The sequence below is a fragment of the Taudactylus pleione genome, unplaced genomic scaffold (genome assembly GCF_031769625.1).
Source record: "Taudactylus pleione unplaced genomic scaffold, aTauple2 ptg000037l, whole genome shotgun sequence".
Taxonomy (NCBI): domain Eukaryota; kingdom Metazoa; phylum Chordata; class Amphibia; order Anura; family Myobatrachidae; genus Taudactylus; species Taudactylus pleione.
In genome coordinates, this window is record NW_028284439.1 from 7,039,450 (window position 1) to 7,067,220 (window position 27,771).

Consider the following 27,771-nt stretch of genomic DNA (forward strand, 5'->3'; position numbering starts at 1 on the left):
AGACTTCTAAGATTCTATGCATTGGATTCCTTTGCCCCTTAGGATGCTTCCTTTGGGCGACAGATTCTCCTCTCAGCACAGGAGCGTCCCCACCCTTACAAGGATTGCTTTGGGACTTCCCCAAGGTCAACCCTGTGGACCCCCTATGGACCCTGAAGAAGAAAATGAGATATGGTAAGAACTTACCCTCGTTATCTCTCTTTCTTCGAAGTCCATAGGGTCCACAGGGCACCCGCCCTGATGCACCTGGCTTCATATGGGCTGTGTTACTGGTCTTCGGTTTCCCGTCTCCTTCTCTGTGAGTATGGTTCTTGTGTATTCCAGTCTTCTCTCTCTTTCCTCCTCCGCCTTTGGCTACAAACTGAGGTGCATCTGGCTTGGGGGCGGGGTTATAGGGAGAGTGTACCCAGTGCATCCTGGGAGCTGAAAGCTTTAACTGCGTGGTGCCCAGATTTGGTTCCCAACCTATACCCCAAGGTCAACCCTGTGGACCCTATGGACTTCGAAGAAAGAGAAATAACAAGGGTAAGTTCTTACCATATCTCATTTTTTTTATTAGACTGGTCTACAGAAATAAAGTTAATCTAAATATATTTTTCATGCTGAATTCAAATATGCATCGATATTTTTTCCATCAGGCAGGGTTTTTTTGTGACATACCTAAGTACTAATTTTCTAAAAATGGAAATGTAAGTAATACTTAGGTAAGTCTAAATGATAAATATACACTTCATTCTGGCTGACCTAAAAAGTTGTAGATGATGATTTTCTGGCATATTTTGCCTTTGGGATGTCACTCTTCATGGTCCAGCAATAGTCAGCCAGCATACTGGAATTCCATTTGCCTTGGTACCTCTTTTTTCTATTGTGGAAATCTACTGATGGAAACTCTCACCATGCTCATCACTGACAGCCCCAAGATTTTCTGGGAAGCAGGCTAGGTGGAAGTTCAAGAAGTGAAGTTTTAAAGACAAGTTGCATCCTATAGCTTTGTATGAACTCACTAGGTCACTCACTATATCACCATAGTTTTCTGCTTTATGATTTACAAGAAAACAAGAACAGATATTTTTGAATGACAACCAGGCTGCTTTTTCCAGTGGATTTAACAGTTCCTGTACATTTTCATCATCCATTACTGATCTTATTTGTGTCCCTATAAAAATTCCTTCTTTCCGTTTTGCATCACTTACTTTTGGAAATTTAGATTTCAAATGCATCAGAGTTTTTATCAATTGCTTCTACAAATTGTTTATTTAAGTCATCGTTTAATATGCAGTGGTGGTAAATACACTTTTTCTGGATCCAATAAAGGATCATTTAACACATTTTTTATGCCCAGGAATAAGATATTAAAATTTAGGCCATTGTTTTCTAATGTAGTGAGACTTCCAACAGCAGAATTTAGAGTACACAAGGTGCAAACCAAGCAATAAAGCAATGACCTTCACATCACCACAGATATTCCAGTTATATTTTTCATACTGGATATTTTCTAACAGCAAATTCATATTTGCATACATCTCTTTCATATCAGCAGCATGCACTACAGGTATTGATGGGAATTTATTGCCCTTATGTAGAAGCACAGCCTTCAAACTAACTTTTGATGAGTCTATGAACAATCACCACTTATCTGGCCGGTGTTGATGTCCAAGAGCCTCCATAACAGAACAAACATTTTTACAAAAAACGACACCTTTTTCTTCAGAGTAGTAGACTTTGAACTCACTATGACGGGTGCGATAACTGCAAATTCTTACATCTTTGAGAAGTAGATTCCATCCTTTGAGCCTGGAACTTAAAAGTTCAGATTGTTGTTTAGACAAATTTAATTCTCCTTGAGATAACAAGTGAGGTGCTGATGATCAACATGCTTCAAATATAGTATCACTTCTTAGATTGCTGTCTGTTTCTTCTTCAGTATGAGTTAGATCAGAGTTATCACTTGAGGTCACAAAATCTGGACAGTTTGGTACAGGAAACTCTTCACTATGTAAGACAGGCCTCATTGCATATGGCAAGTTAGGCTAGTTATCTGTATATATTGTTTTAGATGTAATTCCTCTAATGTTAGTTAAGCAGAAATATCAGTTGAATGGTCCTACGGTTCCCTCCAAATCATATTAATTGCAAATAGCATATGATGGGAACCATTTTTCCAGCCAGTGAGAAGCCTAACACATAATGCATATATGTGGGTCCCAGTTCTTAGTCAGATCACCAACTTTATACCCAAAGTAAAGTTCATAAAACTTTTACAAGTGGCGTGAAATTTTGCCTCTGAGATTTGAAGGTTACTTCACCACACACATAATAGAAATTGTCTCGAGGGAATCGGTATGAATTACCGCTGGACCCCTTGCCGGTGGTTCAAATCCCAACAGGGCCTGGCCGACAGAGGAAGAAACCCCGATCGTCCCTAGGTAAGTATTGACTAACCTAATCTACCGCCTAACCCTCCTTTAGGGTGCCTAACCCTAACCTTCCCCCCCAGTGCCTAACCCTAATCCCCCCTCTAAGTGCCTAAACCTAACCCCCCTTCCCCGCTGCCTAAACCTAAGTGCCCCGGGGTCGCCTAACCCTAACCTCCCAGGGGGTGCCTAACCCCAAGTCCCCCCGGGAGCCCTAAACAGTCCTCCCCCCCCACCCCCCCCCCCCCCGCCCAGCATCCGTTCGATCAGGATGCCAGGCGCCGGTCTCCCGCCGTCGGTGAAATGACAGGCATCTGTCATTCATCCCTAGTCGGGATAACAATGTCTGGAAGCCGGCGGTCGGCAATCCATCCGCCGGCTTCCTAAAACGTATACATGTCTCCATGTTTTAAACACTTTCTTGGCATTATTGAAAATATTCTAGCAACTAATACAACAAATACTTGTGCCAACAGGCTCTTCTATGGTGAGAGACACCCGGGATCACAGGGCAATGTGCTGAGCCCTGATTGGAGGAGCTCAACACACATGACGGTCGGGGCTACACCAGCAGGTCAGGCTGCATGGAGGAGGAGGAAGCTGCTGGAGGCTCCACATAGAGGTGAGTGGGGAGGGACTACAGGCGGACATATTGTTTGTATGTCCCTGTCTGTCTGTGACAGGTCATAAAGAACACTAACATAGGAAGAAGAAAAAAAGTAATTCTCACAAACACACTATGGGCGGAATTCAATTGTTTCACCCCCCTACGCACCCGACAGGAGCTATTAAATTGTTGCTCCTGTTGGGCGCAAACAACTGAATATATATCTGATGGAAAAAATCCTAATTACATATTTGAATTCATCATTTAAAACTGCACTAGAGTCACTATTCAGTCTTGTGAAAAAAAAAATCATGTTGACCAGTGTTACTTATTGACTTTTGTATAAGTACATTTAAATCCAATTTTCATCATCAAGATGATGAACAGTGGTATAGCAAAAGCATGATTGTATTCTTTATATAGCACCACCTATTACACAGTGCCGAACATGAAGAGTACATACACACACAATTTAGTCAGCAACCAATTAACCTACCGGGATGTTTCTGCAGTATAGGAGTAAACCAGAGTACCTTTGTAAACCCATATAAGCACCGATAGAACATTTCACCCATATAAAGCCCTGGTCAGGAATTGAGCTCATGATCTCATTGCTGTGAGGCAGCAATGTTAACCACCGTTCAACTATACTGCCCCATGCTTAATAGTATATCATCATGCATTATGCAACACACACATGCATTTAAGTTGATTCAGCATATAAGTGTAAATACGCTATTTTTGCATGTGCCTTTCTTAATTGCCACATGAAATACAAATTTAAAAAGTTCTCCAGCAACACACATACATTTAAAGTGGATATGTCACTTAGTGTAGACACCAATTTTGTTGGCTGAAAAAGTTTATTAGGAACAGCACTGAGGCATTACCCAAGACATGCTCATTCCTAATGAATGGATTTCTGCCACTCTCTTCACTTTACGATAAGGACACATTCATGTGCCTAAGAATTTGGAAGATAACTATTTGTGAGATTGCTTTTGGCCTCAGCAATGGTAAGTATCAGTGGCGGATCTTACATAGAGGCTGCAGCCCCCTCAGTAAAATCAGTGACCCAGTGCAGTCCGTGACTGCACTGGCTTCATTGTGACTGCAGGTGGCTTCCCATTGGAAGCGCCACCTGCCAGTCACTATGAAGACAGGCAGCCCCAGGGGGAGGAGTATCCTCCCCCTAGGACTGCCAGTCCAGGCTGCGATCAGCAGAGAGCTGCTTCCAGTGGAAGCCACTGCTCTGCCTTTCGGGCAGCCCTACAGGGCATCTCGGGGCTGCAACCAATGCAGCCCCGAGCAGCTGGTGTTATGCACGCGCAAGCGCCGGTCCCGACGCCTGCCACAATTGTTCATCAGGTGCTGGGACCAAGGCAAGCAGCAGCGGCAGCCCCCCTCAGGTAAGAGGGCAGGAGCCGCTGATGGTAAGTATCATTTTGAATCTGCATGATGTTAAACCCAGTGTGTACCATCAGCTATAATCCAAACCCTGCTAGGTTTACAAAATTAGCCTAACCATTAAATGGCTGTGATGATAAAGAGACCGTAAATTGTATTACTTTACAGGCACCACAACTCTTACCTGGGCATGCCATAAGGTATTGCGCTCACTGCTAACACGGAGATGAGTACCTGCCATCATTGCAATTAATAGGTTCAGAAGTAAAACAAAGGCGAAAAACATATAGACCATGTAGAGAATGCTGATGATCGTTGGCATGGTTGTGCCTGGTGGTACCGGCAAGTTGTCTAAGCCCATCATTAGCTGAAATAAGGTGAAGAGAGTGATGGGAAAGTCTCTGAAATGCGGGTACATGGTGACATTCATGGCTTGAAAGTGGACATTCATAGCTGAAAAGAAAGTCAATATTTCACTTAAGACATTTTCTTCTGATGAAATGGCAGCACAAAGACAGGGTCAGGCACCCTTTTATAGGACACGTAGAGTTAATAAACATTGATCGTGTACACACACTAGTGGCAGTCATTATCTCTATACGCAGAATGCAGCCTTTCTGGCACTCACTGACATTACTGAGGCAATCCTGAGGGCCTGAATCATGGATGTACGCTATAGCAAGAGGTCCTGTGCATTTGTACGCAGCGCATGTGCTAAAATCAGCAAAACCCGCAGGTGTCTTGTGTAAAAAGACCCCACTGCGCACTGTTATGATCCGATGCTGCATCCAAAGATGTAGCATCGGATCAGCTGAGTGAACATCAGACATCTGAGTCACCCTCAGGTGACTCAGGAAGTCCGGTGAGATCACGCTGCCGAGGCCAGTGATGCACCAATGGCTTCGGCATGCCCAGAAAACAGGGCCGACACGTCTCTATTTACTGGACCACTGCCCCCAAACACCATCAAGCACATCAATCATGCTGCTGCCTTTGGGGCACTGCAAGTGACATCGTAGAAACAGATCTGCACATGCACAGCGCAGCTCAGGCACACATCTGCATACATCAGAGATGTACATAAATGTCCACGTTACATACATTAGGCTCCGAGGCTCTCCCATATTCCACATGCACAGATGCAGAGCTGAATACAAGTTGCACACATCTCTGTGGCTGGACCGTCCCCATCTGTACACTTGGTTTGAGACCCGTCATTATCATTGTGCTCTTGCCCCAGCCCAATCCAGGGTGCAAAATATCCAAACAAACTAAGGTACTACAATTGCACATACGCCCAACTCTACATAGAATGCAGCTATATTGTCACACTCTCTGCATAGCCACAATAAACTTTACCTACATGCTAATGCTCTGTTATCACCCAGTTCAGCTGCTAGAGGAGATGTATCTGATTTGTGTCTGACTCTGCATCACCCATAGTTGTGTACATTTGGCTCCACAACATACGCAGTGTGAAAACACATGGTAGGTCCATATGTGCATGCAGTACCCAGAACCCCCACCTGATGGATCAGATATGTTTTTCAGAGATGGGGATAGCATTGTCTCCGTCTCTGCACTGGTTGCAGGCGTGACAGAGCTGCCGCTACTCCACAGACAGAACGCTCTATTGGCAGAGCTCTCTGCACAGGATACAGTGAAATAGCAGCAATCTCCCTCATTGCGCCTTACCCCAATTATGATGCTGTTTTATGTATAAAAATTAGAGATACATACATTCAAACGGGATCATTAGTATAATTTCCCTGCATTGGTTATAAGGCACAATGGGGTAGATGTATGAAAGCGGCACGTTAAGTGCCGCTATAACGCTTCCTGCTTCGCCTCTTTACCGAGGTGCAGCAGGAAGACTACCGATGAGATGTAAGAAAATCTCATCGGCCGGATAGGGGGAGCGATAACTCCCCCCTCCGGCGCTACCCGCTGGAGACAGCAGCGCATCAGCCTAGTGCTGATGTGCTGTGTCTCTGTCCCGGCCGGCTCTACTGAGCATGCAAATATCGCGAGATCCCTGCGTGCAGCCTGGAGCCGGCAGCATGGACAGCGCTGTCCCTGCTGTGGGTTTTGGCTGACGCCAGGCTGTAGCTGTCGATAACGACAGCTACAGCCGGCCGAATGGTCATGTGGTATGACCGTTCGTACATGGCCCTGCTGCTCGGCGCTGCTATCTTGCAGATAGCATTGCCGGTAATGACAGGGGCGCATAGCGCCCCTGTCATTTACCGCCCAGACCCCCAATCATACATCGGGGAGAAGCGGTATCAGCGCACGTAATGTGCGCTGATATAGCTTCTGGGCTTCATACATCTACCCCATTGATCCCTATGGCTACATGCATTTTCTGATAAGTATCAGTGTGTTTTCTTCAACAAATAGATCTTACTAACTGCTTTGGGGCTCATTTACATTTCATGTAAGCCAATTTTATGAGACACCTCTCAGATGTAGCAGTACACATCCACTTTACCACCATGCTCATAGGTGTTGCTTTTACAATCTCCTTGAAAAGCATTTTCAAAAGTAGGCAAGCATGGTATCTATGCTGTGTATAATTATGTTTGTACGTGTATATATGTACCTCGTATGTGTGCTGAGAATATGGAATCATTCCAGGCTTCACATAAGATGTCACAAGATGCCTTAAGTATGTCAGCAGGGTACACTCAGTAGCCTGTCCCTCCCTACATATGCTGTATGTCTCAGGGGCGTCTTAACAGAGGAGGGGGCCTGTGTGCACTCCCCGTGCGGGGCCCCCTCCTCTCCTCCCGGTGGCCAGCAGCCGACTGACGCGGCTGGCCAGCCACCGGAGCATTAGTAGAGTGTGCCCAGAATCTACTGCGCATGCGCAGAACGCAGAAAACATGGCCGCGGCGGCAATTTTCCGGCGTTCTGTAGACTCTGGGCACTAGAGTGTGCCCGGAGTCTACTGTGCATGCGTAGAACACCACGACGGCCATTTTCCCGTGTTCTGAGCAGCGCCGACACCCAACGCGGGACCATGGACAGGTAAGTTAAAAAAAATATGAGTGCAGGGTGTGCGGTGCAGGGCCCCCCTGGACCCAGTGGGCCCGTGTGCCCCGCACACATTGCACCCATTATAGATACTCCACTGGTATGTATGTATGTATGTATGTATGCATGCTGTGTGTAAGTATATATATATATATGTATGTATGTATGTATGGAACCCCCCCTTCCCCCTTAAAAATCCTGTGTTAGCCACTGAGTTCTGAGAATCTAACTGGTGGTGAACTGTGCATCAGCTCCCATAGCACTTATAAAGGATGGTGTGTGTCAGTCATCCATCATTACTAGCCATTGTGTTGACATATGTATGGTAGCTAGGGAGGAACAGGCTACTGAGTGTACCCTGCTGACATACTTGTTAAGGCATCTTGTGACATCTTATGTGAAGCCTGGAATAATTCCATATTCTCAGATAGTTATGCTTTTTGGTCTGAATTCATAGATTCCCTAAATCTGCTAAACAGGTCCAACTCAGTATATATGGTCTAAACTTTATTTGATTAATTAGATAAAGAGAAATTTAATTATTTATACTCTCCGCTTCTACCTCCAGTGATAGAAAATCAGACCAGTAACACTATGTACCTTTTGTTCACCATATATTTGTTCCCACTTTTCCCACACTCCACCTGTGGCAGAGTTCCTGTTATGCTATATACATCACAGAGCCAGATTATCTATTAGGCAGCTTAGACTTTTGCCTGGGGTCCAGTGGTCACTGGGTGCAGAGCTGGATTAAGGAGGTGGACGCAAAGGGCTAATGCCCCTTACCCCCAGTCTCAATGCCCCACCAGTCCCAGGTCCCCCCAGCCAGAGCCTGATCAAGCATTAGGACCTTGGGGGCGCCATCGGCACCCACAACCTGTCTACCCTGTTGTAATACCGAAGTTATGTATTTGTTATGAAAAGTTGGGAAGTGGGGTGGGTAAGAATTCATACAAGTTGCTCTGATTTATAAAGTATGTAGAATTAGGTTGTGAGATATAGGCCCGTATTCAATTTGAAGCGTTAAGTCCGGATCCGCGGTAAGTTTCCGCCGATGACGTCATTATCGCCTGTTTTGGTTTTACCCCGTATTCAATTTGAAAGACTTTCCACCTAGGCGGAAAGTCAATGCAATGTAATAGGCAGTAAAGTATCGCCTATGAATGGCAGGTGGAAAAAAGTGCAGAATTGGGGTTTTGGGGTGCAACGTGGCGGGAACCCCCGTGCAGCCTTCAGACAGTCCCCCAAAGGTAATCTGTGTAAAAAAAAAAACTTAAGGACACCCCAAAAATTTACTTTGAAAAAGGGGGCGAAGAAAAAAAATGTTGGGGTACAAACTTAAAAACTAGCGAACTTGACTCTGGGGGGGTCCCCAAGTATGCCCCAAGTGTTTTTTTGATTGCAGGTGTTTGCGGCAGGTGGATTTTTCACGATTTTTTCAACTTCACTTTTTCAACTTTAAATATGCTGACCCCCATTTTCAATTGCCCCAAATTTGCTGGGATAAGTTATTTTCTGGAAAAAATACTCCTAAATACTATTCTGCATCAGGTATAGAAAAACGCTATTTAGCAGCTATTGAGCCCATTTAAAAACACCAAATACCTTCAGCAAGCCAAATCGGGGGGTACCATAGTGAACCCCCATGTCAGGGCATCATTTGGGGGATGTCAGGCTGATTTCCCCAAAACTGACAGTACTTTCCGCTTGTGAAAGTATCGCCGGGTCCCGTTTACGCGTACTTTCAAATTGAATACGAGGTAAAGCATGCACGCGCGCGATACTTTTCCACCTCCAAAACAGGCAAAGTCGGCGTTAAGTCCGGGCCGCGTTAACGTAAGCGGCTCGGCTCAAATTGAATACAGCTCATAGTATTTTATAAACTCATCTCTCAAGGAGACGGAGGGGGTCAGGATCAAAATTTGTCAGAGGGACCATCATTTCTATGGGCAGACGTGCTTACCAGATCCATACTAGAGTACAACAAACTACCAAATAATGTTACTAAAGACTGGCAATCTTTTTAGCTTTAACGTTAGCTTAAAAAATTGAAAGCTCATATTTCAAGGAAATCGGGATTGGATTTGATTTGATTATTACTACAATCTGATCCCAGGTGCTGTTACCATTCCTCTAGATTGTAGGGTCCTAGTTCTGGTGATTTTCTACTTTTCTCATATTTTAGTTTGTTTTTGTTCAAATATTCTTGGAGAAAATGCAGAATTAATAGGGCTGGTATATTTTCCATATTCCGTTATAGGCTGAAGGATTTTCTTCTATACAGAAGAAGATTATTCACTGCTTGTTCTGAGAACTTCGCATGTTCTAAGAAGAGGAGTATGATGGGAAAGGGGAATGGGGATAAGACCTGGGCACTGGTATGAAACCTCTTAATTAGTAAAAGAAACAATATATGGCATAATATACATTTTAGACGCACAGAAACTAATGTATTTAAACAAAGAATAATAACTTAAGAGCTGCTCCTAATAATGAGTTAATCTGTTAAACTCACTTGTTCTAAAAAAATGGAAATCCTGAAAACATGGTCAATTCACACATGAAAAATGCCTTAAATGGCTAATGGTAATAAATCTAGGATTGACTACTTCAGACAAAGAGCACTGTATATATAAAATATGACAATTTATTACACAACGAGGCAATAAAATTAAAATATAAATATAAATGAATAAAATGCTAAACAATTACATACACACATGTATAGAAATACAAAACTGTTGTAGCGTTTAAATTAATGGCTCACTAGAATATAATAGATATATTTTGTTGTTTAAAATCCTGTCTGTGGACATCTCTTCTTTGCTGAAGTGGATTTTAAACAACACGAGGAGGTCCGTGTCCGATGGTTGCGGAGACTGGTCCGATCCACACAGACAGGTGGCTATAGCCTCTTCTTTAGCCGGCCGGCGGTAAGCTATTACCAATCCATCACTGTGGTGAGCTAAGCGTAGCACCTGTATACATATACATGGACTTTTATGTGGAAACATTGTAACAGATACATATACTGTTACAAATTTTTGTTACGGACTTATCACATAGCTCAGGCTGATCACCTGCTACACGTGATATTGAACTGTATGGAAATGCGGACATCAATTATTCAATCTGAAGGTTACAAACAAATCAATATCATGGTGCAGATGATTCTAAGCATTTTTGAATATTAGTTATTATACCTGGAACTGCTTAAACCACTAGAAAGATTTTTTCATCTATCTTATTAACCTACTGGATGCCACTAATTATTTTGTGGAGCTATAAAATGGATGGACACTATGGCCCGTATTCAATTTGAGGCGAAAAATCCAGACTTTTCGCCTGCTGGACTTTTCGGCAGTTTTCCAGGTGGAAAAGTATCGCGAGCGTGCTCGATTATCCCCGTATTCAATTCCTATGGACTCGAAAACGGGACCCGGGTGAAACTTGAAGCGGCAAAAAAACTGTCAATTTTCGGGAAATCATCCTTGGCCCCCCCTAAAGATGTCCAGACATGGGGGATCACTATGGGTACCCCCGTTTTTACCTGCTGTAGGGAAGTCGGATTTTTAAATAGCCGCGGCAGATGCATAAATGCGCCTGTGAAGAATTGATGAAGAATAGCATTTAGGATTTTTGGGGGGGAAAAATAACTGTGCCCATCAAATTTGGGGTACATGAAAATGGGTGCAAGCATATTTTTAAGTCCCTAAAATTATTTTTTAAAAATCTTCAAAAATGCACCTGCCGCTACTACCCGCAATGAAGAAAACACCTGCCGCATACTTTGGAACCCCTCTGGAATCTATTTCGCTACTTTAGGATTTGGTTTCCTTTTTTTTTTTTAACTCCAAAATTTAAGTTCATTTTTTGGGGTGTCCTGATTTTTTTTTTTAACTTTTTTTTTTATACACATTGTTTTTAGGGGACATTCCCAGGGGTACAGGGTATTTTTTTAAGCCTGCACCCCTAAACCCCAATTCTGCACTTTTTTTCGCCAGCAAAAGGCTGGAGAAAACTTATCCCCGCTTTTTTACAAAGACTTTTCGGACCGGCGAAAAGTCTTTGTAATTGAATACGGGGATAATTACAATAGGCGAAAATAGCGGGTTTTAGCTTGTAATTGAATACGGGCCTATGCAATTTAAATAGTAACACCTACTGCAGAGGTGTTTTTTTCATATATCTATTGTATTCTAGTGAGCCATTACTTTAAACGCTACAGCAGTTTTGTATTTCTATACATGTGTCTATGTAAATTTTTAGCATTTTCTGCATTTATATTTAAATTGTATTGCTTCATTGTGTAATAAATTGTCATATTTTATATATACAGTGCTCTTTGTCCGAAGTAGTCAGTCTATATTTAATACCATTAGCCATTTAAGGCATTTCTCATGTGTGAATTGACCATGTTTTCATGATTTCCATTTTTTAATTAGTAAAAGGTATGTGCAGAGATACTAGTGGTGGATATGCCACCGTGATAAAAACTTAACCCAATATTAGTTAAAAATTAGTACACAGAGGTCCTCACATGGAGAGTAAAATAGAGTATATAGAATAAGGAGAAAGAAACAGTACTCTCCTTTGTGGGGCACTAGTCCAACACATGAAATCAGTAAATTTAAATATATGCTAAACCTTAACTTTTAATTAAATATATCAAAGTTAAAAAGAAAGAGCTCACATATATTACAATACAATTCTTATCACACGTATAAATCTGTGGTTATTTAAAGTATACATCTGATGAGTCTGAACCATATATGCATTATTTCAACAATTATGGGACCAAAAAATTCTTCTTAACGATATACCACTGTTTTGTGCCATTATTTATTTGTGTGTTGTTGTTCTATTGTAATATACGTGAGCTCTTTCTTTTTATCTTTGATATATTTCATAAAAAGTTACGTTTTAGCATATATTGAAATGTACTGATTTCATGTGTTGGATTAGTGCCCCACAAAGGAGAGTACTGTCTTTTATTCTGTATGTTCTAAGAAGAACCTGCCAGGTTCCAATGTGAGGACGGGGAATGTTCCCAATGGAAATTAGTGCATATGATAATAAAGAATCATAATTGACATTAGCCTATTAAGGTGATGCACCGTGTAGTGCGACTGCCGATCCATCACCAGACAGATCGTGCTGTCACCGCCGGCAATCGTGCGGTCCCCGCTGACCGCACGATATGCCAGCTCCTCCATCTGAATGGGATCGTACATCGCATCCCAGATCAGATGAACATGCGGGAAGATCTGGGGATGCGATATACGATCCCGCGGGAGCACGCAGCACGATATCAGGTACGATATCGTGCCCATACATGGCACGATATAGCACCTATATCGTGCCGATCCGTCGGATCGGCACATATATCCTGCCGTGTATGGCCACCTTTAGAGAGCAACACTTTCTGCAGCCAAGTGGAAATGATTATGATCACAGAAACTTCATCTATGATTGTCTGTCTTGAGGCAAAATATTCCCATGCATCAAATGTTGAACTGAATAGATGCCCTCGTTTGAACTCCATTGAAGGGACTTTATATTTTGACAAGGTGTTAGCTGACCTGCTAGTCACATTAATATACTGGTAAGGATGAAACATTGTCAGTGCTTGCAGTTTTAGTTCTCTATGGATCATTGGATATATTACACTGGAAAGGCACAAGCCTTCTGATTAAACACCCGGAAATCAACAGGTCTATAAAGAAGGCAGCTGATCTTTAGTGATAACCTGTGAACTGTTAATACTAGGGATGAGCGGGTTCGGATTTAACCCCCGATCCTGGCTCAGATCTGAAATCGAGGCAAAACGTCATCATCCCGCTGTCGGATTCTCGTGGGTTTTGGATTCTATAAAGGTCCTGTGATCGCCACCATTTTTCATTCCAGCTGTGGAGAGGGCAGAGTTAGGAGGGAGCTGGAAGCTCAGTGTTGTGTGTTAAACTTAGACTAGTTATAAAAATAAAAAATAATAAAGTACTGCTGGCTGGCTACTGTGAAGAGGGAGGGAGGGAGCTGTTGCTGACACTGATCATAGGGGCTGGCTGTCTGGCTGACTATTGTTGTCTATATACAATACATAGGGGCTGGCTGGCTACTGTTGTCCTTGTCCATATAGGGGCTGGCTGTTGTCCTGTCCATAGGGGCTGGCTGGTTGTAGTGCTGTGTTGTCCAGGGGGTGCTCTGTCCTTCAGGGGTGCTCTCTTCACCCACCCCCAGTGTGAAAAGCTGGGCTCGCTGGCTACTGTTGTCCATATATACATAGGGGCTGGCTGGCTACTGTTATCCTTGTCCATATATTGGCTGACTGTTGTCCTGTCCATAGGGGCTGGCTGGCTGTAGTGCTCTGTTGTCCAGGGGGTGCCCTGTCTGCTGTAGGGGTATGCTCATACAAATAATTTTTATAGGGGTTGCCCTGTCTGCTGTAGGAGTATGCTCTTGCAAATAATTTTTACAGGGGGTGGCCTGTCTGCTGTAGGGGTACGCTCATACAAATAATTTTTACATGGGTTTCCCTGTCTGCTGTAGAGGTACGCTCATAGAAATAATTTTTACAGGGGCTGCTCTGTCTGCTGTAGGGGTACGCTCTTACAAATAATTTTTACAGGAGATGCCCTGTCTGCTGTAGCGGTACGCTCATACAAATAATTTTTACAGGGGGTGCCCTGTCTGCCGTAGGGGTACGCTCTTACAAATAATTTTTACAGGGGGTGCACTGTCTGCTGTAGGGGTACGCTCATAACAATAATTTTTACAGGTGCTGCCCTGTCTGCTGTAGGGGTGCGCTCAAACAATAATTTTTACAGGGGCTGTCCTGTGGGTTGTACGCTGCCCTTCATCAAACTAATTTTTACAGGGGCTGTCCTGTGGGTTGTACGCTGCCCTTCAACAAAATAATTTTTACATGGGCTGTCCAGGACAAAAATCCATGAAAGATGATGTTTTTCCATTAAAGATGACATTTTGCCTCTTTCTGAGACCCTATTTTTGGCGGGAATAATCCGAACTTGGCGGGAAAATGAAAACTAATCCGAGCCTGCACATCCCTAGTCTCTGCTACTGTGGTAACTCTCCTTTTGATAAGGATGAGAGCTATGGGTTCTACTGGATTGGTGGCTGGAAGAAGAATCATATCTGTGTGGGGAAGAATGATCGGATCCATGACTGTACCGACTTTGGTGAGGCGGATAAGTGATGGCGAGTAACTGGGTTGGGCCATCATTGCTGTACTGGATCCATGAGGGATTTCTGACCTATAGAAGTTATTCATCATTGCTTGTCTTTGAAGATTGTCCGGAGAAGAGTAAGATCTCATAGTTTGGAACAGGAGGTGAAAGTTCAGAGTATTTTGTGAACTCCCCATTGCCATCATGCCTGCGGTCATGTGTTGATGGACTGTTTCCAGTAAAACTGCCATTTCCTTGTGGTGAGTAGGCTGCACTATTTGGTTCTGCGGAGCCATGGCTGCTTCCTGATCTGAATTTAATTTTCAGCGGCCTCCCAAAGAGTTTGATTCCATTTAACAAACTCATTCCATAGGGAACAGACTCCTCATGTTTGAAATTGACAAAAGTAAATTTTTTCTACTTTCCATCCTTGTCCTTTGGAATTTTAACGTTAATTGCAGGACCAGCCTGCAGAAACAGCTCAAACTGGATCTCCTCGGTGGCCCTGGGATCTAAGTTCCCCACGAACAGCGTCCTAGCAGCCTCAGCGGCGCCCATCTCTCTCCTGAGTCCCGTCCTGTGTGCCCAGCTGCAGCAGTCGATGGGTGACATGATAAGTCACCGCGCAGCTGTCTGCCTGTGGTCGGTCTGCAGTTGCATCCTGTCTGTCACTGCCACTGCAGTGCCACTCCTAGATGGGCCACGTGTTTGTGCCGCCCACTTGTGTCGCTTAGCATAGTCAACCAGCTACCTTGGTGCAACCATTTGGCCTAAAAACAATATTGTGAGGTGTAAGGTGTTCAGAATAGACTGGAAATGAGTGGAAATGTTATTGAGGTTAATAATAGCGTAGGAACAAAAAAACAAATTCTGTGATTTCAGCTGTTTTTATGCCTTTTTCCATAAAATACAGATCCAAAACACAAAACCCGCAAGGGTGGTTTTGGCAAAACCAATCCAAAACACGAAGAAAGATCCAGATCCAACCAAAACACGAAAAGTGGCCGGTGCACACCCCTAGTTAATACACTCTATTACTTACTAGTACCAAAAGTCAAGTATTGGGACATATTGGATTACTTGATTGATGCAATTGTGTGAACTAGCCATTCAATTCTACATTGCTCCTCCACAGGAGCACCAAGAGGGGGCAGAGTGCGGGTACTAATTAACCGGTTGTTGAAGGGGCCTGGTGGGTGCCTGGGTCTGGCACCGCCCTTCCTCTTACCTGTCAGTACATGTTGCTGTGTGCTGGGCTGCAGGAGGGCAAGGGAGGTTTTACAACAGCAGCAGCAGTCTCATCTACTTGTGCAGGCTTCTGGGAGCGATCACACTTCAAGAACTTAAAGTCTTAATGATTCATATAGCTTAGACATTTGTGTCTAATGATTTAATTGCTTCTTTTTACATACTATAATATTTTATTTCTAAGAATGTCTATATTCTTTGAGTTTATCTCCCAAGTAGCTCTGAATAGCTCTCCTGGTCAGTCTATCTGGGATATAATATGAGGCCAGAATGATGAGCTTAAACTAAAGAGCAGAGTAGATAGACATGGTGTGTGTGTGTGTATAGATTTATAGGTTAGGCATTAAGTATACCCCCCAACCCTCCCACTTTTGGCGGTGCAATCAAGTTTTTTCTGGCTTCCCGGCCACGGGCCACACTGTCCTATGGTGGTAGGGGAGCACTCATTCACACAATAGAGCAGCAACTGAATAGATGCTGTGCACATGCACATAGCATCCTTTCAGTGGGGGTGGTCCTGGGGGTAGCCCAGCTGACCGGGGAGATCTGGGCACACCTCCAGAGTGTCATAAAGTCATACCCCCTTTGCCATGAGGCCACGCCCCCTTTCCGGGTGTGCTACTCCAACACAAGGAACCGCTTCCATACTCCTACATGTTGGGAGGTATGATTACAGAGAGTGTGAATATTCATAAGCGTGTATAAGCACATAATAATATATATATATCTGGCACTAGGGGGGGAGGGTTCTGAGTACCCAGAAACCCCCCTGACAGACCGGAGAGCAGGACCCATTTTCTTAAGCCCCACCACCTCGCACCAAAATGCCGTAATTCATGGGTCAATCGGGAGGAGGCGGAGCCAAATTACATGATTCCATTAGAATCGCATCATTTGGCTCCACCCCCTTCTGACTGAATATCCGCATTTTGTCGCTAGGGGACTAATGACATGGTGCCTGCCTGCCAGGTCCCATCCTCATCACAGGTCTGCAACCCGCAGCTGCAGCAAGGTAAGTGTGTGTGACATATGTGTGTGTGAGGGGGCAGGCAGATTGGCAAAATCGGGGCATGGCCGGCGCTTGTGGGCGGAACTGGGGCGTGGCCACGTGATCGCATCTTTTGGCCCCGCCCACTACACAATGCCGATAATCCCGGCATTGTGAAGCAGGGGGCGGGGCCAAAATTACTCGATTCAGCGTGAATCACTGGATTTTCTTCCAATTGTGGTGGGGGGCAGGAGGAGTCGGCAGCTGCCGGGAGACTTGCCTGCCTTCCCAGGAGGCCGGGATCGGCACCTGATTTTCGGGAGGCTCCCGACCAAATCGGGAGGTCGGCAAGTATGATATATATATATATATGCATTGTAGGATAAAGAGAGCACTCATATTGCCACAAGTCCATTTGGTCGACGTTTCGGGCCTCGGCAGACCCTTTGTCAAGACACAGAGACCACAAAGTTTGTCCAAAGCAGATACCTCGACCAAATGGACTTGTGGCAATATGTGAGCTATTAAAAAGAGTTTTTTCACTTTTTTTAAGAAGACTAGTGAGTGCTCTCTTTATCCTACAATATATTATAACATGCTGTGGATTATTTCTGCAGCATAGCTTGAGGTTTGACACCCCAGCAAAATTGTACAGAATTTATTTGGGAGTGCCACTTTGACTGTTTGCAATATATATATGTATATACAGTATATATGTGTGTGTGGAAACCCCCCTGTAAAATTCCTGTGTTTGCCCCTGATCTGCCATTTAATTCCAAAGTGTTTAGGAGAGTTGTCATTTTGCTGTTCATGTGTGCTCTTTATTATTTGTATGTATTCTCCATTAATTGTTGCAAATTTGATTCTGTTTATGTTTTCCTGTTTATGCAAAATCATATAAAATCATAAAAAGCATAGGTCATCCCTTGTCTGTAATAAATGTACCAGGGTGGTTCTGCAGCAAACTTCTGTGCTCTATTGCTATTACATTGGTGGGCTCGAATAGTGACAGGGTAGGGGGTTCCCAAACCTCCCCCTAATGTTCCTGGTCCTATTACTCCGGAATAGTCACATGTTAAGATTTGAGTGGAGGTGCAGAAATCATGTGAGAAGGCGAGAACGCACCATATCACATGTGGATACACGCCATTTCCCACAAGACCTGGGTAAAGGGGTTATACTTTTATTTTTTGTAATATTTACTTGTGTCTATGGGATTATTATAAAAATAGAGTATGGAATAGTTGGTTTTATTTTGCGCAAAATATACGAACAAATATTTTTAAACTGTAATAAAACATACTCTCCTTTACTGGTGTTAATGCTTGAGAGTTAAACAAGTATCTGAGCTTTTCTTTAAATACAATTAAGCTAAATTAGGTAATCATGTCTGATATGTGATTTTCCCGAACAGGCATCACTGACCCATCTGGCAACATTTCATTTTACAGATGGAACAGAGGGCGATCGCAGCTGCGATTTCGTACGGATCGCAACTGCGAAAATATGCTAATATTAGCAAAGATCACCTGAGCATAAAGACGCTCACTGCTGCCTTTTTACCTGTGTGCGATGACGCATACCTGCGTAAATATCGAATATGTGACATCGAAGCACATCGGCGGCCATCTGACCTGTCACAGCCTTGGGTGCTCTTCTGACATGCAGAGCTGCGTATGTAATAGCGGTGACTAATTTATGCACGCCCATGTAACGGCCAGGCACGCCTGCGTTTCGCTGACCACCCCCCTGTCAACATCCCCAAATGCTCACTTCCTGTCAGTCACTCTGCGATAGGTCTCCGTGGCCTGCGTGATCGCAGTGCTATCGTAAAGCTGCCTTTTCGGTGCATGCTCAATGGCAAACAATCGCATGATCTGCGTGAAAATTGCATTAGTGGACATCTCTGAATCAGGCCCACAGCTGCTTTCAGGCAAATGGTACATCTGCACCACACTTGGTGGACAAACCAACCTTTGCACAGAATTCACTGCAGTAAAATTCTGCTCCACCTGTAACACCTGCATGTAGTGCTACGAGTTGGCCGCAATGTTTCCCCAGGACACAGGTATAATTTGTGTTCACTGATTGGCACTAGTAGCAGATGTGCATGGTATACACCAGACATATACACTTATTCCCTTGTTTATAACCATTTGTCTTGTTGGCAAAATATAGTATGTATTTGCAACAGACATCAATGAAACTTCAATCACGTCTCTAATACATGAGACACAACTCTACGTCTTATGTGCTAGAAAATAAAACAATGCACAAAAGTATAATGTATGCCAGCACAATGACATGAGCACCTACCAGTATCAGCGGTGCATTGCAAATATTGGTTTATTAGGGAATGCAGTCAGTTTGTCAACTTTGACAATGTAAACATTCATAATGTCGACACCAGGATGTTGACAGTTATGATGGGAACATGGTTAAATATTGAAATCATAAATGTTGACACTGGCAAAATGTCGATATGGGCAGAATGTCAACATTAGCATTAGGGTTATGCTTTGGTTTAGGTGTTATGATTAACATTAGGGATAGACTTACCTTAAAAGCACATTGTCTACATTCTGAACATGCCGACACTTTAGTGTAAACATGCAGAATGTACACTGTTGACAATGTGACTATATTGAGATTCTCATACCGACATTATGACCTAATATACCAAACCCTGTATTAGCTGACAATGTCATCATCATCCACTATTAGCACCTGCCCTTGACCACCCACAAACAATATGAGTTTCTGTATATGAGTGTGTCCCGGTCTGTATGTGTATGCAATAACTGTACTCTGTCTGCCTCTCTGGTGCAGGCTGATGTCAGTGCCAGAAACATGAAAATCTGTGTAAGTGCATATGCATGCACAGACTTGTCGCCCATGATACACTGCACCTACTACTGTAGCACTTACTCTGCATCAGGTCCAATATATTATGAATAAAATAATCTCTCAAGATTCTGCAGGCATCAGTTCATTAATCATGTGCTTGCAGTGAATTCCCTGTGTATCAGTCTGACCTGTAGTTTATACCACTACATGTATGAACAGCAGAGCTATACAGACACAGATTAATTATCATGGCGTGAGCAAAATCTGTTTAAATGCTTGCCTGAACCAACCATAAAAGTGTCTTTACAAGTATAGTTTATAATACCTGATAACAGTATTAGGATTAATGCCTGGTTTGCATTTCTCAATGGGTAGAAAAAAGTTAAATTAAAAATGCTTTAGGAATCAATGATTCCTTTTTAACATTTACACGAAAAAATAGTGTCTAATTCTCATGATACCTGTGTAACACAAGCTAATTTCAGTTTGTGAAAGGACAACAACAAAGTATGAATTCTATCAGTTTGGTAATCAGATTCATATTGCTTACATATAAAGCATACTTGCCTACTTTTGACTGCATCTTCCAGGAGGAGGCAGCCAGTTGGCACTGCGGGGAGGCGGGGCTTGGCAGAGGTGGGTGGGTCTGGGGTGGGCCAACGCAATTGAGTCATCATAGCCCCACCCCCTGCTATGCAATTCCAAGATTACCTTAATTGTGGAGCGGGGGACGGGGCTTCAGTTATGCGATTCAACACGAATCACATCATCACCGCTTGTGTGCAGCTGGGTGGCCCCAAACCCAGGAGACTTGTCCACCTTTCCGGGTGGCCAGGATCACCACACGATTTTCGGGAGCCTCCTGGCCATTCAGGGAGGGTAGGCAAATATGATATAAAGTATATATAAATATGATTTCATAAAACAGCACCACAGAAGGAAAGAAAATGAAAAATAATTGTACTACACCTGCAGCAAATCCAATAAGAACAGTTAACAGGATAACGCAGAATCGCAAGAGGTCATCTACTATCATCTGCAAGATAAATGTCCATTTTACATTACATTAGACAACTTTTGAAAATGTTAATAATCATGTAGATTTGTAAATTGTAACTCTTTTTGTAAGGGTTTATGCACTGTTTGGATTTACCTATATTATTAAGTTGTAAAATGGGTTATATTAGGACTTGAGCACTTTTGCATTGTCATTCTTATGGGTACATTAGCTAAAGTGCAGGTTTTTGGACTATTATCTGCAGTTTGGAAACCATGATATCTACTAAAGGCCAAACTGCACATAAAATTGCAGAGCTTGAAACCACTACTCTGATTTTTTTTTGTCCAATAGCCAAGTATACAAACTGTGAAATTTATTAAGCTGTGGTTTGCAAACCTGAATGTAAAACTGCCCATTACGTATAAAATGCTACATAGTGCCTCCATAGAAAGAAAATAATAAGCAGTGCCCCAATTATTATTAAAATTATAAGTAGTGCCCCCCCGGTATTCCAATGTAATAAGAATTATTAGTGCACCTGGCATTGAATAATAAAAAATTAATATGGCCACCTAAATAATATTGGCAGAACCTATGGTGTTGATAGGTGTCAGCGGTGTGTGATGGAGGTCAGTCCACACGGCAGATAACTTAACCAGGCTTATTGATTTATTAACTGACAGATAACAGGGTGCAGGCCAAGACAGGATTAATGTACATAAAGCAATAAGAGAGCGATTCAGTAAGGAGTTTACAGGGTTAATGCAGGCTGTGTGCATAGGTGAGCAGCACACACCTGGTTATACATACAGTGGTGACAGTTGCCCTTTATCAGTAACCGATGGTGACACTGTGGTCTCTAGTGCCTCTGTTGTGTAGCAGTCTCTGGTGTATAGCAAAATGCTCAAGGGCACTGTCTCTTCTTATGGAGGACAGACAGGGAAGAAGTGCAGAGACGCTGAGCAGTAGCACAGGATTCTGATTGGAGAACGCAGCAGTGACGCGACTCCGGGAATGCCTGGTATATAACAGAAGAAGCGCTCCCCTTCCATCAAAGAAATTAATAATACACCCATAATTTGGAAATAAATGCTCCCTACTTACTAATAGTTACCTAAAATCTGTTTCTTTTCTTGATCTGGAGTAATCCATATGGGAATTAAAATAAAAACAGGTGCATGGAAAGTAGCACCCTGACCCAATGCAAAATAAATGAATCTCCAATGAGTCTGCTTACTTATGTAACGGGCAGCCAACCAGGAGCAGTGTCAGCCAATCATGGACAAGGCTCCTAATTGACTCACACAGCTAGTAAGTAGGTGGACTCACTGGAGATTAACTCACTTTGCATGAAGTGCTCCTCGCTGGTGGTCTGTACCATGCAGTCTGTACCATGCAGTCTATACTATGCAGTCTGTACCATGCAGTCTGTACCATGCAGTCTGTACCATGCAGTCTGTACCATGCAGTCTGTACCTTGCAGTCTATACTATGCAGTCTGTACCATGCAGTCTGTACCATGCAAGTGTTTTCGTTTTTTATTTCCTGTAAAAATTACTTTAGGATTCTTATAAGTATTTATTAGGAAGACAGCATGTAATGATGTAAGGTGGGAAAATGTAAATTAAGCAAGTGGTAATAATGAGGGCCTGATGCAGAGATGTACACCAATGCACCTGCCATCCCACGCAAATCTGCTAATGCTGTAATCGGCTGGAAATGTATTGAGACATCCACCGGTGGCTTTGCAGATCCAAGCGCGTATCCAGACTGAAAGAGCAGCAAATAATCGCTTCAGGTGCATTCAAATACGCAGCCGCCATCGCAGATCATTCTATAATCGCCCATCTGAGTAGCCCTATGGTCACACACAATGGCCACCTGAACTGAAATGTTGAAACACTTAATCTGCGCACGGAATCACAATCGAAGGCTACAATGCCCTAAAAATGTCCGAAACACACCTGTGTTTTTGCCTCCTCTCCCCGTTATCTCCCCAAACGGTCCTTGACTGTAAATTACTTTATGAAGTAATCCTCACAGCAAGTGGCATCTTTACGGTTCTATGGCGCGTGCGCAGTGTGACCGTGACACATGCACAGTTAACCATTAATCACTCAACTGGGTAAATATTGGAATAATGTGCATCTCTGAATCAGGCCCTGAGACTGCCAGTTAGATTGGAACGTGCAACATCCACCAACAACCCAGATTAGTGATGTTAGCCTACGGACAGACGGATCAATGAAAACGGTGGTGTTAACTTTAATAGATGAACTCTGAGGAATTTATTAAAACAGAAACTCACATGGAGATGAGTGAGCCCAGTTTTTTACATCAGTGAGGGGGATATGTAGCAAACCTTGTAGAGAGATAAAGTGGAGAAGTTGCCCCTAGCAACCAATCAGGACCTAACTGTCATTATTCAAACTGTGCTAGATAAATGAGAGCTAGATGCTGATTAGTTACTTTGGGACTCTTCTCTACCTAATCTTTCTCAATAGTTTGATACATCTCCTCCTGAATGTGCACATTTTAGGGCTATATACCATTAGGGATGAAGGGGGTGAGTTGCCATTGCAATGGCGTTGAAACGCCGGCAATGGCAGTGTAACTCGCCCCACTCGCGGGCTGATCTCGCAGCCCTACAGAGCAGCATATAATCACTCTTACTTGCACTATGAGCCAATTCATGGCTAATAGGACTGAGCCCTAAGTGGCAGATGACAAAACATGAATGGAGGAAAGTAGGACATGTCCTTTATTCAACTTTCCATATTTCGCCATCCCTTATAAAAAGAAATCCTGCATGCACAGCCTATCCATTATTCCGTATAGATGAAGAATCTCTATGGCTCAACCAATAAAAATAGAACAAAACATGGTTGGAAGAAATAATACAGACACTATAAAGTATTGTCATTGTAACCAGGAAAGGGCAGAAATGCATAACATTGCACTATAAGGTAATACTTTAATACCTGAGCTCACATCAGCGTGGGATCATTTCTACTGGTGGGAAGGAATTGTACTGTATACAGCTTAGGGCATAACTGACAGTCCAGTAGCCAAAGATAAATCAATGACAACATTTCCACAGATAGCTGTGAGAATCGGCGGTGTAGCCATAGTAACCAATCAGATGCTTGCTTTAAGTTTCTACAATATAATAGATAAACTACAACACCTGATTGGTTGTATGAGTGCCACTTTTTCTGCACAGGTATTTTCATTAATACATAATTTTGCGTTTTGTAATGTTGTTTTAATTACCTTTTGAATCATTATACACAATGGTCCAAGCAGTCTGAATCCACGGGCAAAATAGATCACATTGCACCAACCGCTTATGAGTGCCAATGACATCACAACTGTCTCCCCCTCGCTGTTTAGCAGTCTCATTATAAATATTGTTATAATGAAGCAGCCGTAAAGGGACCTAGAAAAAAATAGGTCTGTTATACTACCTACGTCATGCATCATGTTCTAGAGTTTTGTTCTAAAAAGAAGTTCATGATAAATGTACAATTTTGCAATTATTCAGTTTTCTATTCACTGTGTGCCATGCAGCACAGAATTTATGTCTTATCCTATCGATGCAAGTTTATGTTAATAACACTGATTATAATTAAATTATTTTATTTATTTTGTTTACATACAAATGAGTCTACATAAAATGCATGGCAATTATTGCTATTCTTATTACCATTCTTCTATGGCAGGGGTATCTTACAGAAAAACAGGTATTCTTACTATTGCAGGTGATAGGCCTTTATGCATTGAGATGAGAAGAAATGGGCAGTTGCTGTGGAGATCCAGCAAAGCACAATCACAATAAATAAGCTGTCTGATTGTGGAAGTGGTGTGTAAATAAATATTACTATAGAAAATACAGAAAAAAATATCTCTCAGCTTAAACCTGGGGTTCTAATCTCAGGCTTCATGCAAAGGAGCCAGGAGGTGTGACATAAGATACTGGCCACGATACCCAGCACCACCTGGTGTGGTGTGTGGCCAGAGTATTAATACTATACTATACCCACTGGCTTATCAGTGGGGATCATCCTGACCACCACTTGGAAAATAAACAGCCCTATATTCCCTTGTGTCTGGTGTTGGATGGGGTACTGGGAGCCCTCAGCTTGCCCTAGTATGATGCTGCGGGAAGGATGGAGGTGGTAACCCCAGTGAATGCCAGCTACAAGATGCCATTGGTGGACAGGGGTGAAAACCTGTGGCTCTCCAGCTGTTGCGCAATTAAAACTCCCAGCAAGAGAAGCCAGTCAATGCCTGGAGGACATACTGGGGCATGTCATGTCACAGCAGATGTAGAACCATGTGATATTTAGTATTGTGTAAAAAACAAAACATGACAAAAAACACTTCTAATTAAATTAAGAAAAATCCATTTTGGGGTAATGTAAAACAAAAAAGTGAAATTAGACAATTAGAAGCATGTAAAAAAGCTCTGATTGGTTGAAGTTACTTCAGAGGAGAGTCTATTTAAGACACCTTTAGAAATCTCATCAAAAGCATTGTAGTTATGCGAATGACAGGCAGAGGAGCTGCGGTGAGAAGAGTATGAGGAGTAGCCAGAAGACACAGAAGAGAGACAGAAGGGGGCTGGAGAGACAGGGGAGATTTGCTAGAGAGACAGAAGGGTCTGGAGCTGGGGGGTCAGTAGGGGACTGCAGCTGAAGAGACAATGAGGGACTGCAGCTAGAGAGACTCGGGATCTGGAGAGATAGGAGGCTGCAGGTGGAAGACACTGGGGGGATAGATAGAAGGGGGATTTGTTGGAGCTGGAGAGACACTGGGGGGCTTTGCTGAAGAGACAGAAGAGAGCTGGAGAGACTGCGTGGCTTTGCTAGTGAAACAGAAGTGGGCTGGAGCTGGAAAGACTTTGGGGGTCTGGAGAGTCAGAAGGGGCTGCAGCTGGAGAGGCACTGGGGGCTGGAAAGACAGAAGGGAATGGCTGCAGAGACACTGGAAGACTGCAGCTTGAAATACACTGGGGATGAGGCTGGAGAGAAACAATGGGGGATAAGGCTGGAGAGAACTGGGGGGAGTGGCTGGAGATTATCAACAATTGGCAGGATTAGAAGGAAAAAGCTTGGGGATAGTAACCTATATAATAAGCGAAAAAGTGTGTGTGTGTCTATCTGTCCTTTATGCTCAGCCAGAGTTTTATATCTAGATCCACCAAATTTGGCATGGTTGTGTAGTTTGACCAGTATAAGGTTTTGCCTACATTTGAACTTCGACAGGCGCACACACTGTCACACAATCCCGTAAAACTGGGACATTGGGACAGGTTCTGGGGCTGGTTTCATAACACACTGTCATAGTGCCTGGCAGGCTCATGAGCGGCTCAGCACTCAACACATTCAGACTGTGGCAATCAGCATAATTAATCCTCAATCTTTGATCCTGGCAAAGTTTAGCATATGGAGATTACAAACAACAGGAGAGATTGATCGCAGCCACACAGTGCCACTGAGGGAGGATGCCCTTCTGTCCAGGAATGGGACATCATAGCAGATTATCCAATGCTGCATCCTTGCTTGGATCAGTAATGCATGCAGGAGGTACGACACCTCCTTCTGCATTACCATATTACAGCTATCGCAGTTGCTAACATGTTAACAACTGCGATAGCATAACCATCCGCAGCTGAATCAGCCCCTCTGTTCTGCAGGGATTTCTGAAACTCAAGTGATTTTGGATGCTATACTGATTTCTATTCTGTAATACCCCTTTTACACCATAGAAAAAACCTGGGTTATTGCCGTGTCGACTTGTGTCAGGCCTTAATGGAAATGGCTCCCAAAAAAATAACCCAGCTCAGTTAACCTGGCAATCCTAAACAAGAATCAAGCAGGGTTAGAGATGGGTATGGCCTGGGTAATGAGGCAGTGAAAACAGTTGTGACCCAGGTAACGCTGGTAGATGGTGATTGGAGCTTCTAGGGCACTGGCCAATGATGTCATCAGTCAGTGCACCACAGAGAGACAGCACATGCAACCATCACAGCAGCAGACGGAACACAGAGAGCCCTCACCAGCCACTTCTGCAGCAGCTATTAGTTACATACCCACTTATCCCGCAGCTTGAGCTGCAGACTCGCAGGCTGACTCGCAGTTCCCACCACTCTAAAAAAGGCCATATTTAATGACATCCATAGGTTTTTTAACATGGCTGACCCAGGTTCAGTGTAAACGGCGGCAACCCAGGAATAACTCGGGTCAAAGCGCAGTGTGGACCCGTGTTCAAAATCCCGGGTCGGACTCGGGATTTAGATGTAAAAGGGTCTGCTCCTGATATACCCCATTCCAAACGGTATGAGAATACACCAGTCTGCACTGTCATTTACTCCTAATTTGCATAGTTCTTCAGGTTATAGGCAAGTACATTGTAAAAAAAAAAAATGAAGGTTGCAGGTGTACTTCAGGGTCCAGTTTTCAACCCGGGCATCGCCGGGTATCCCACATAGTCTTCATTAAGGCACCGATACAAATGGTACCACATTAGTAAATACAGTTTAATAATATTTTAGAGAACAATTACTACACAGCGCTATAGTGGTGTAAAAACACAATCAATTTATAATCAATAATAATTTATTGAAATGCAACTGCATCAATTAAAAATATCACTTTATAACAATAAAAATCATCCTTTCAAAGTATAATATTTTCTTTGCATAAAAGCCTGAAAAATTAATAATATAATAATATCTGATCAAATCCTGCTCATGTAGCTTTAAGATATTTATATATAAAAAGTCCAATAGTCTGTTTTCAAGCTGACTGATGTGGTTATAACCACTGAAATATATGTTTCACTGGGGTAAAGTTATTTCCTCTGATGAATCCCCTTTCAGATTGTTTGGGGCATGTGGAAAAAGGCTTGTCCGGAGAAGGAAAGGTGAGCGCTACCATCAGTCCTGTGTAATGCCAACAGTAAGGCATCCTGAGACCATTCATGTGTGGGGTTGCTTCTAAGCCAAGGGAGTGGGATCACGCACAATTTTGCCTAAG

The 27,771-nt window shown here is 43.2% G+C and overlaps 1 protein-coding gene across 2 annotated transcripts in view; it reads right to left on the reverse strand.

Annotated features, from left to right (window-relative positions):
* Positions 1–27,771, reverse strand: part of LOC148538712 (transient receptor potential cation channel subfamily V member 6-like) — a 128,786-nt gene that overhangs the window by 20,986 nt on the left and 80,029 nt on the right. The window contains exons 11-14 of one of the 2 annotated variants that reach the window (XM_088452367.1): positions 24,005–24,170; positions 20,701–20,767; positions 4,613–4,881; positions 1,733–1,800 (exon numbers count right to left, since the gene is read on the reverse strand). In XM_088452367.1, coding sequence (XP_088308493.1) covers positions 1,733–1,800; positions 4,613–4,881; positions 20,701–20,767; positions 24,005–24,170 — 570 coding nt within the window. The remainder of the gene's footprint in view (positions 1–1,732; positions 1,801–4,612; positions 4,882–20,700; positions 20,768–24,004; positions 24,171–27,771) is intronic. The other variant, XM_088452366.1, reaches the window with a different exon arrangement.